Source organism: Leuciscus leuciscus (assembly GCF_965113295.1).
Source record: "Leuciscus leuciscus genome assembly, chromosome: 2".
Classification (NCBI taxonomy): Eukaryota; Metazoa; Chordata; class Actinopteri; order Cypriniformes; family Leuciscidae; genus Leuciscus; species Leuciscus leuciscus.
Genome location: NC_138726.1, coordinates 615,962 through 626,820, shown reverse-complemented (window position 1 = coordinate 626,820; position 10,859 = coordinate 615,962). Strand labels below are relative to the sequence as shown.

The window sequence follows — 10,859 nt, the reverse complement described above, 5'->3', positions numbered from 1 at the left end:
AAATGCCTTTATTTGAATGTATTTTTATCCGCCGGGATGATAGAACTGACGTCATTACGTGAGGACGCAAAACAACTATAAACGAACTGTCCGAAAGAACCGGGCTTCCCATCACCTTGCGTTCACACTCATGAGGAACTCCAGGTCCATCCACAGCGTCACTAGTGCCGTGTTTTACTGTGACACATGATTCATTACATCATCGCCTCGTCACGCTTAAAGGGATACTTCACCTCTGGAAAGATGAATGTGTATTTAAAATAGGTCATTTATGTAGAAGAAATGTGAAATTATTTTTGAATTTGGACCTTTTTAGACTGAGAAAAGCCAGAAAATGTATTTTTGGCTTACGTGGATGAAAGACAACAACTCCCAGAATGCACTTGCTTCGCTGCCCTAGGAGACCACTCCCAAGCCACGCCTACCGGTTAGAGAGCGCCGTTGAAAACAACAAGGTTAGGCTACTAGTGAGGCTCCGTGATGAGTTTGCCCGGGATTTCGAGATCGCCCAAAATGTCCGGGATTCGGCTTTTGCGTTCTACAGTCGCCATTCATCATGTTTACTGTGGCGAGCAGGACGAGACTGAGGGCCGCGGGAGAACGGCGAGCAGGACGAGGCTGAGGGGCGTGGGAGAACGGCGAGCAGGACGAGGCTGAGGGGCGCGGGAGAACGGCGAGCAGGACGAGGCTGAGGGGCGCGGGAGAACGGCGAGCAGGACGAGGCTGAGGGCCGCGGGAGAACGGCTAGCAGGACGAGGCTGAGGGCCGCGGGAGAACGGCGAGCAGGACGAGGCTGAGGGGCGCGGGAGAACGGCGAGCAGGACGAGGCTGAGGGGCGCGGGAGAACGGCGAGCAGGACGAGGCTGAGGGACCCGGGAGAACGGCGAGCAGGACGAGACTGAGGGCCGCGGGAGAACGGCGAGCAGGACGAGGCTGAGGGGCGCGGGAGAACGGAGAGCAGGACGAGGCTGAGGGGCGCGGGAGAACGGCGAGCAGGACGAGGCTGAGGGGCGCGGGAGAACGGCTAGCAGGACGAGGCTGAGGGGCGCGGGAGAACGGCGAGCAGGACGAGGCTGAGGGGCGCGGGAGAACGGCGAGCAGGACGAGGCTGAGGGGCGCGGGAGAACAGCGAGCAGGACGAGGCTGAGGGGCGCGGGAGAACGGCTAGCAGGACGAGACTGAGGGCCGCGGGAGAACGGCGAGCAGGACGAGGCTGAGGGGCGCGGGAGAACGGCGAGCAGGACGAGGCTGAGGGGCGCGGGAGAACGGCGAGCAGGACGAGGCTGAGGGGCGCGGGAGAACGGCGAGCAGGACGAGGCTGAGGGGCGCGGGAGAACGGCGAGCAGGACGAGGCTGAGGGGCGCGGGAGAACGGCGAGCAGGACGAGGCTGAGGGGCGCGGGAGAACGGCGAGCAGGACGAGGCTGAGGGGCGCGGGAGAACGGCGAGCAGGACGAGGCTGAGGGGCGCGGGAGAACGGCGAGCAGGACGAGGCTGAGGGCCGCGGGAGAACGGCGAGCAGGACGAGGCTGAGGGGCGCGGGAGAACAGCGAGCAGGACGAGGCTGAGGGGCGCGGGAGAACGGCGAGCAGGACGAGGCTGAGGGACGCGAGCAGGACGAGGCTGAGGGGCGCGGGAGAACGGCGAGCAGGACGAGGCTGAGGGGCGCGGGAGAACGGCGAGCAGGACGAGGCTGAGGGACGCGGGAGAACGGCGAGCAGGACGGTGGAGTGATTACTGAGACGCACCAGTCTTGTATCTCTCACAGAGGAGCGGGAATCTTCTTAGCAATGTTAAAACGCACATCAACCGATCACTTGTTTAGCGTTCATGTAAACACTACATTCAGATTCACCAATCGGAATGAATTCAGTTAGATTGAAACAAAAGGTGTGCATGTAAACAATGAATGGCGACTGCAGAAAGCAAAAGCCGAATCCCGGACATTTTGGAACATTCTCGACGGCCGGACATGTCTGGGGAAAAGAGGATGGTAACGCCTACTACTCAGCTTTCTCCACAGAACAAGAGCCTGCTAGCTTAGCTTCCTGACACTGTGTGTACATTCTGTGAGTGAGATCCCTCTATTGGCGGGTTGAGAACATGCGGGACAGCTCCTTCTACTGGCTGTAGTCTTTAGCCTCTGGCCAAAACATCCTCCACTGATGACGATGACGATTTTTGCGTCATCGGAGGATTTTTTCCAGACAAAAAATACATAAATCTCTCGTCTCAGGGGGATATGAGGGAGGGAAGCACAGTAATTCGAAAATACTACAGGTTTTCTACTAATACAAAGCTTAATGCTAAATCCTGAAGTATCACTTTAATAATCACAGCCACATCACGATTCCTAGTGTTTCATACCCGGATTTAAGACTTCCTGAAAATGATTGACTAGGGATGCACAATATATCGCTAAACATATCGGCTGATATATGTTCATTTTTAATGTTATCGTTATCGGCCCGATAAGAGAATGTGTCCGATATATTAAAGCTGATAAATAATGTATTATGTCCTTCAGCTGAGACGCTTCAGATGCGCACTGTTCATCATGAAGGCTCTGAGTTGCTTGAAATATGATTGAAATCTCTTCATAAAAGGAAAGTACAGTTCAACATCTGCAAGTCTGTCATATCGGCTGCATAACATTATCATGAGATCATTATAAATGTGTGTTTGGGACGTGGATTTTAATGGTGAGACTTTTGTTTTTGTAATCAGGATCTCAAAAATTATATAAAAATTTTGATTTAGATTTATCAGCCAATATATCGGCTATCGGCTTTCAGATATGAAGAGTTATCGGTTATCGGACAAAATGTTAATATCTGTGCATCACTAATAATGACTCATTATTGCCTTAAATGTGTTTTTAGGACCTGCGTATCTGAGTGGGACACATTTCCACACAATGACTTTATTTGGGTCTGTTGATCTCAGTAGAAGAGGAACAAACATCCGAACATCTGTAATACTGTCTCTACTAAACCTCTTCATCAGAGTAAAGAGTGAAGTTCTCTGTGTGTTTCGTCTTAAGGAATCAGTGTGTGTGTGTGTGTGTGTGTGTGTGTGTGTGTGTGTGTGTGTGAGAGAGAGTGTGTGTGTCTTCTGGCTCTGATGAAAACCAGTCCCGGCTATTTTCAGATCTTTTCCCCACTACACAACCAAATAAGGTCTTGTGTGGAATGAAGGATGGAGGTTTTGCGGTATTCTGGAGAATCTCCCACACACACACACACACACACACACACACACACACACACACACTGACTCAGATGTGCATTGAAACAGCTGCACTTTTACTCAGCATGAAGTCCAAATGGACAATTCTTGTTTTTTATGGAATATTGCAGTGTTTGTTGTAAATTATTTATGAGTGTACATCATTATAGTTTTAATAATCTTGAATCAGAATAAGTTCGTCTTTCAGCGTCTCTTCTCTGATGACGAGGGTTGGCCTATAACCTGTCACTCACATGAGATCGGCCAATACGCTGATTTCACGCAGCCGCCATTTTGAAATCGAAAGTGAGGGCTCCGGTGGGAAGAACCCCGGAAGTAAAGATAAACAACAATGCCTTGGATTACCAACCTGAAGCGGCTGCCGTGATTTACACTATTGGATGTTAATATCCAATATAGGATATGTATATAGTTCATTCCTGCTTCTTTTTTTACATTCTGAATTATATATAAAAAATGTATTTTATTTATAAATGAATTTCACTGTATATAGTCTAAAGTATGAAAGAAATGTATGTACCTTTTTAGAATTGACACAACATCATTAAACACAACAATATACGCCATCGCATTCACGACTCTCCTGTCATTAAAGGGTAACTAAACCCTAAACCAACTTTTTTTAGTTAATGATCTGTAAGACTGGGGCTTTATTAGTGCTGTTCATTGATTCGAGTAACTTTTTTGACATTTGGGTATAAAGTGTTTTAAATCTACAATATATGGTGTAAAAACGTCTGAGTGCTGCCCTCTTCAGGTTGAACGGTGGCTACTGCAGTTGAATTTTCCTATTGGATGTTTGCGGTGGCAGGTGATGTAAGCGGTGGCAGGTGACGTAAGCGGTGGCAGGTGACGTAAGCGGTGGCAGGTGACGTAAGCAGGTTCTAGCTCACCACGCCCTTGAATGAGCTAGTGTAAATCTATCTGTATTTAGTACAGTGGGCAGGAGGGTACGTAGGTGTAGTGTTGCTGGTTGACTGCATAGCTTTCCAGCAGACTTGGAAATTAGGCGCCAGTGTTTGCATGCACTTGGCCTGGAAGACCGTGAGTGTGAAACCTGCATTTTACGCGGGATTGCTTCTCCAACACAATAGAGGTGGACATGGGCTTCTCCACACAGCTCGCGCTGAAGAGCGACGCAGTGCCAAACACTGCTACTCCTGCATGGACTCCACCACCGCAGCGCCGTCTTGATGTGAGTGATCATATATATTTTAATCACAATTTATGGTTAGGCTTAAGTTAATCCTCGGGTCGACAAACGCGTCGGTGCATTTTCCTGGATTTTTTCACATAGCGGCAAAATATGAATATGCCTACAGAGAGTGCGCACTGTTGACATCAACTCGATAAAACTCATCAGATGCGTGTACTTTACGTCGTCTTGCGACCCTGTGAGTCACTCTCCATTTTAGAGAGTCTGACAGCAGGTCTCAGGTGCACGCAAATCCGGCTGAACAGAAGAGCATGATCGTTCTGTCATCATTTACTCGCTCGTCTCTTCCTCTGTTCTGAAGACTCTGAGGAAAGTCTCAGTGTTTGTTGTCGAAACAGTGGAAGTCAATGATCCTCAGTGTTGTGTTCTCCAACACTCTTCTTTCACAGAAGAACGTCCTGATGATGAGGAAATGAAGGCAGAACCCTCACGTTTGTGTGAACTAAAGCTTTAACGCTACAAAACAGCCCAGACATGTTAAATATTTAAAACTAAATATATGTTGATTGATTCATATGACAGAAACTGACACTCCTACACGCTTCAGCTGATGGTCATAACACACACACACACACACACACACACACACACACACACACACAGGTATATCATCTCAACACCTGCACTTCAGCTGTTATGAAACACATAATAATATGCAAAATCACACTTGATATTTGACTAGCATATTTGTAAATTCACACTGATGATTTTTGTCCTTTTTAAATATAGAAACACTTAGCCTATAAAGTAAGATCATGACGTGGTTGTGCTTGTTCACGTCACACAATAAACAACACATTTTTCAAATAACTCCAGGATTGTTTTGCTGACGTCACCGGCGGGGCGTGACGTCATTTCAAAACAGTGTGAGGACAGACATCATCTTACGTGCTAATAACCATTAACTCGAGGCCAAAGACGAGTTAGAAACACGCCGATCCAAGACACTGACATGATCTGAACTTCCAGACACACAACGGCGTAACGTTTACATAGAGTTTATTATTTTAACCGGCGATTTTTGACGTTACAAACTTTACAGCAACAAGCACGAGCCAAACACTCTTTACTAACACACGACAACAGAAACACGCAAACATGCTCAACGAATCACGTCTCTCGTCCCGAAATAAAACACAAAATCTCAAATCATGTGACACTCAAGTGAATTGAACCGGACCGCGACGCGCAGGCCGAGCACACACACACACACACACACACACACACACACACACACACACACACACACACACACACACACACACACACACACACACACACACACACACACGCGCCTTTCGGACACAACCCCGCTGTAATGAGCGCATACACCCGCCAGACTCGACCCCGCAGAGTCCTCTGAAGCCGAGGAGAGAGAGAGGAGGTGTGGATGAGCGCTACTCACCCTCCAGTAATCTGGAGATCAGAGAATCCACGTCCAGCTCCTCCGCCATTACTGACTGACTGACACCCGCAGCGCGCGCTCGATCACTGCGCGGGCACGGGGCGCGCGCGCACGAGTCTCCTGACCTTCACGCAGGCGGTTACGCGCTTTACTGAAACACCCAGTCATTCCTACAGAACATCCCACATAGCCATTGAGTCATTTCTATTTAAAAACATTACTTTGAATGAATAAAATTACTTTTTGTATTAATCATGGCACACATGAAAAGGTCTAAATTAATGAAAAGAAAAGAAAACTCATGATCATCAATACGTTCTTCATTTACATCAGTTTTATTCACACTCACACCAGATTCATCCAATTAAAACAGGATTCAACAATTTCAACTACATTTAATAAAAATATTAAGAATACATTTTTAGTCAAAACAGTTTTTTCATGAAAAACTGCTGTAAATTTGGGACGAAATCAACCACTTCAGAGGATTTAAGTGTAGCGCAGGAACTGAATGTGATATTTACAAAGACTCAGACTTATTTATCGAGTGTGATCTACAGTTCTCTCCAGTTGTCTGTGATTGTTCAGACTGTCAGCGCGCGCACACACACACACACACACACACACACACACACACAAGGTGGCGCTATAAAGGCGATTTCTGTATTAGACCCTAACTTTGCAACCCTACGATCTAGAATCTATATTATATTAGTTTCTGCGAAAATAAATAAATAAAAGATTTACATGATTTTAGTTTCTAACACCGTTTCAAGAGTTGACGCTCAACAGATCACACATTTAAAAGACACATGATAGAAATAAATTACAAAAATGTAAAGGGCCTGGAGATCAAGGCTTCAGATATCCTCACTTCCTTTAAAACTATCCTGTGACGTCATATGAAGAGATTGATCTGATTATCGGAATATGAGTCCACACGAATTCAAGATGGAGTTTGCTGTAAAAACCCCATCATAAGATACACTTCATTTGTGTCTCCTACTCATGGGCCATTACAAACACCAACGATTTATTTAAACTTTTTTTTTTTTTTTCACGGTCATTTAAATACACTGGACCTCATTCACCAAAGAAAAATTGGTCCAGTAAAATTAACAGTACTTAGTTAAAACAGACCATAGTAATGGGGAGTCGACCCTCAATAGAACGAAGTGTCGGATTACTAGTATCGATTCTGTATTTGTATTTATTTATTTTTAAGACATGCGAGGTGTTCCGGTTATGTTTTACAGTCTATGGTTCGACATCGGCTGGATGTGGTGATAACCGATCGGCGAGAGTTGCCGTGTACAGGCGGGAGGAGCCCATTTTGATTGAAAATAAATGGCGTGAGGAATCAGAGTCGATTCCAAAAAAAGTGAAAGCTTTATAAGCCCTTTTAAAGGATAAAGTGTGTGGCTCTTAAAAGAGCCTTTGTGTGCTGGCCTCCTCGGCTCTACTTGGAGCTGGTGTACTTGGTGACGGCCTTGGTGCCCTCAGACACGGCGTGTTTGGCCAGCTCTCCGGGCAGCAGCAGACGCACGGCGGTCTGGATCTCTCTCGACGTGATGGTGGAGCGCTTGTTGTAGTGAGCGAGACGAGACGCCTCACCGGCGATGCGCTCGAAGATGTCGTTGACGAATGAGTTCATGATGCCCATCGCCTTGGAGGAGATGCCGGTGTCAGGGTGAACCTGCTTCAGCACTTTGTAGACGTAGATGGCGTAGCTCTCCTTCCTGGACTTCCTGCGCTTCTTTCCTCCCTTCGCGGCGGTCTTGGTGACGGCCTTCTTAGAGCCTTTCTTAGGCGCGGACTTGGCTGGTTCAGGCATGATGAAGAATGATCTCAGAGCTGACGAGTCAGTGTGAACTCAGGAGCGACTCTGAGGGTTTTATTCGCTGCACTATGCTAATTTACAAGGAGACACGGGGATATTCTGATTGCCTGTTTTCATTGGCCAAACCCGTAAACTCGTGTTTCATTGGACAACACAAAGCATCACGAGCGGATCGAGAGCCAATCACAGGCAGTTAAATGATAACCCCGCCTACCGTCCCATGTTTGAACCAGAGCCGTTAATTAAAATATTTTTCAACGGGTTTGAACTACACAGTTGTCCGTTTCATTTCCTGCTGTTTTTATTTATTGATTTTAGTAATATTCTTGATAAAATAAGTGCTTCTAGACACATATTGTGCACCATCGTTTAATTAAAACTCCTTATAAACACATTTCAATGGGTTTTAAAGGAAAGAGATCAATAACGGTCATACTCCCTTTAAAAACAGCTTTTCTTCAGAACATTATCGATTCATGAAACTGTTAAACTACAGGAGCAGCAACTAAGTATTTTTAGTGGGAAAATACATGAAAAAAAAACGAAAAAACATTGCATAGCTTACTTTGGTAAGATTCCTGGTCTAATTGTCTTTTGTTTACTTCGTAAAACACATTTTAGCATCTGTAAATGAATATACGGTGTAATTCACTTTGCTAATAATCTCAACATACATTACTGTCAAACTTTATACAAGAACTCATTAATAGTCACTTAGCGGTACAGAAAAAAAAAAAAATATATTTTTTAAATCACTTCTTGATTGACTCTACTAAATCATGGACTCTTTAAGTGCGGGAGTGTGTGGCTCTTAAAAGAGCCGTTGGATCCGTCAGTTTCTCGTGTTTCAGGCGTTTATCCCCCGAAGCCGTACAAGGTGCGTCCCTGTCGCTTCAGCGCGTACACAACATCCATGGCGGTGACGGTCTTCCTCTTGGCGTGCTCGGTGTAGGTGACGGCATCGCGGATCACGTTCTCCAGAAACACCTTTAACACACCGCGGGTCTCCTCGTAGATCAGCCCGGAGATGCGCTTGACGCCGCCGCGGCGAGCCAGACGCCGAATGGCGGGTTTGGTGATTCCCTGGATGTTATCACGAAGAACTTTACGATGACGCTTCGCGCCTCCTTTTCCGAGCCCTTTCCCGCCTTTGCCTCGTCCAGACATGATGTTTCACAAGATCGTTAAACTGGTCAGTAATAACGAAAAATGAATGACGAGTGTTACAGAAGGGAGACCATTTATACTTGCTTACAGGACCTGACAGAAACCAGCGTCGCGTCACATGGCACGCCCCGCCCCCAAAATATAGAGCGCGAAACATTTAACCGCCACCCCGATCAGGAGTCTTTCCCTTGTTATACATATATTATTTATACATTTTCAGATAATATGATTTACAGTAGTACTGGTTGATAATTAACAGTGCTGTTCTACAAGTTTAGCAAAGTAAACAAAGGGGGCACAACACATCAAATTACAATATTGTTTATAGTAAAATTGCGAATAGTGGCATCTGTGAAAATGTTCTATTTATGCCTCTTGTGTGTGTGTGTGTGTGTGTGTGTGTGTGTGTGTGTGTGTGTGTGTGTGTGTGTGTGTGTGTGTGTGTGTGTGTGTGTGTGTGTGTGTCCTGGTAAATCCTACATTATAGAGACAAAATGTCCCCACAAAGATGGCAATATCTGAATCCTTGTCTAGTTAAGATTCACTTTCACATGTTCACCCATATTTTGGTTTCGCTAATGTGATAATATGCGCTTACATGATGAAAAGAAACCGAAAACGCTTTATAACCGGCAACTTCTTTTTGCTCAATGAAAATGATTTGTGTTAATCACTGGATGTCTGATCCAAATACCATTAACTTTAATCAGATGAAACCGAAATAGCCGATTGTATGGTTTAGCATATGGAAATAAACGTTTATCACATGTGCCTATCTGATCTTTTATTTAATCCAGATCCCACACTGCATTAGACCCTATTGCTTCATATTCAGCGTTAAAGTTAAAGTGGAAATTGTCTCGTTTACAGTAGGTGTTGTGGCTCTTAAAAGAGCCGTTGGGGAGTGACGCGCGTGCACAGCAGCGGCGGCGGCGGGTTTAAGCGCGCTCTCCGCGGATACGGCGCGCCAGCTGGATGTCCTTGGGCATGATGGTGACTCTCTTGGCGTGGATGGCGCACAGGTTGGTGTCCTCAAACAGACCCACCAGATAAGCCTCGCTGGCCTCCTGCAGGGCCATGACAGCGGAGCTCTGGAAGCGCAGGTCCGTCTTGAAGTCCTGGGCGATTTCTCTCACCAGCCGCTGGAAAGGCAGTTTGCGTATCAGCAGCTCGGTGGACTTCTGATAGCGGCGGATCTCCCGCAGAGCCACGGTCCCGGGCCGGTACCGATGAGGCTTCTTGACGCCGCCGGTGGCGGGCGCGCTCTTCCGCGCTGCTTTAGTCGCGAGCTGCTTCCTCGGGGCTTTGCCACCGGTGGATTTACGAGCGGTCTGCTTGGTTCTTGCCATCGCTGCAGTTTCTTCTCTCTCGGTCCTGCTTGCGCTGGAATAAATGCTTTCTGTTACACACCTCCTGCTTTTATAGCATTGGACCGTCACGAGCTCATAGTGTCGCGATGATGCAGAGGCTTGTGATTGGCTAGTGTGTGACGCGCTTATGACTGCTAGCCAATGACTGCGCGTTTCCTCTTTTCAAGCAAGCGGACGGTTTCCCGCTCAAGACGCTTTGTTCAGTCGTGGACTATTTTACTCATCAATCAGTGTGACTAAGAACAACATTAGTGTAGAGGGGGAAAAAGGAAGGAAAAGTACTTTAGAGAAGTATAAAGAGCTAATTCAGAATGAGGAATACATTAATGACCAATTAAATTTGCCATTTACGAAGATCGAGCTCTCAGAATTACCAAGAAATCAGCTGCAGGCATGGATCAGATCTGCTATATCATGGTTAAACATCTTAGTGAATCATCTAAGGATATTTTATTAAAATGATAGAATTAAGAAATGTTTATTAGGGAGAGTAATAAAAGTTAGAATAGGAAACAGTTATTCAGAAAAGTGTGTGATCAAAAATGGAACTCCTCAAGGAAGTATAATGAGTCCTTTATTATCTTCTATTATGATCAATGATGTATATGAGGAG

General features: G+C 46.1%; 4 protein-coding genes across 4 annotated transcripts in view; all 4 read right to left on the bottom strand.

The window, feature by feature from the left end:
• Positions 1 to 6,025, bottom strand: part of LOC309482977 (serine/threonine-protein phosphatase PP1-beta catalytic subunit-like) — a 19,212-nt gene extending 13,187 nt beyond the window's left edge. Inside the window, exon 1 of the mRNA XM_082148588.1 lies at positions 5,870 to 6,025. Coding sequence (XP_082004714.1) covers positions 5,870 to 5,918 — 49 coding nt within the window. The 5' untranslated portion in view covers positions 5,919 to 6,025. The remainder of the gene's footprint in view (positions 1 to 5,869) is intronic.
• Positions 6,026 to 7,275: 1,250 nt separating this feature from the next.
• On the bottom strand, positions 7,276 to 7,720 carry LOC309482992 (histone H2B-like). Its single transcript, XM_082148628.1, has one exon. It carries the CDS (start codon positions 7,701 to 7,703, stop codon positions 7,329 to 7,331), a length of 375 nt encoding a protein of 124 aa, XP_082004754.1. The 5' UTR covers positions 7,704 to 7,720; the 3' UTR covers positions 7,276 to 7,328.
• Positions 7,721 to 8,423: 703 nt separating this feature from the next.
• On the bottom strand, positions 8,424 to 8,902 carry LOC309483003 (histone H4). Its single transcript, XM_082148639.1, has one exon. The coding sequence runs from the start codon at positions 8,874 to 8,876 to the stop codon at positions 8,565 to 8,567; it is 312 nt and encodes a 103-aa protein (XP_082004765.1). The 5' UTR covers positions 8,877 to 8,902; the 3' UTR covers positions 8,424 to 8,564.
• An 840-nt stretch (positions 8,903 to 9,742) lies between these two features.
• LOC309491172 (histone H3.2) lies at positions 9,743 to 10,285 on the bottom strand. The gene has a single exon (XM_082160594.1). It carries the CDS (start codon positions 10,223 to 10,225, stop codon positions 9,815 to 9,817), a length of 411 nt encoding a protein of 136 aa, XP_082016720.1. The 5' UTR covers positions 10,226 to 10,285; the 3' UTR covers positions 9,743 to 9,814.
• Positions 10,286 to 10,859: the final 574 nt, after the last annotated feature.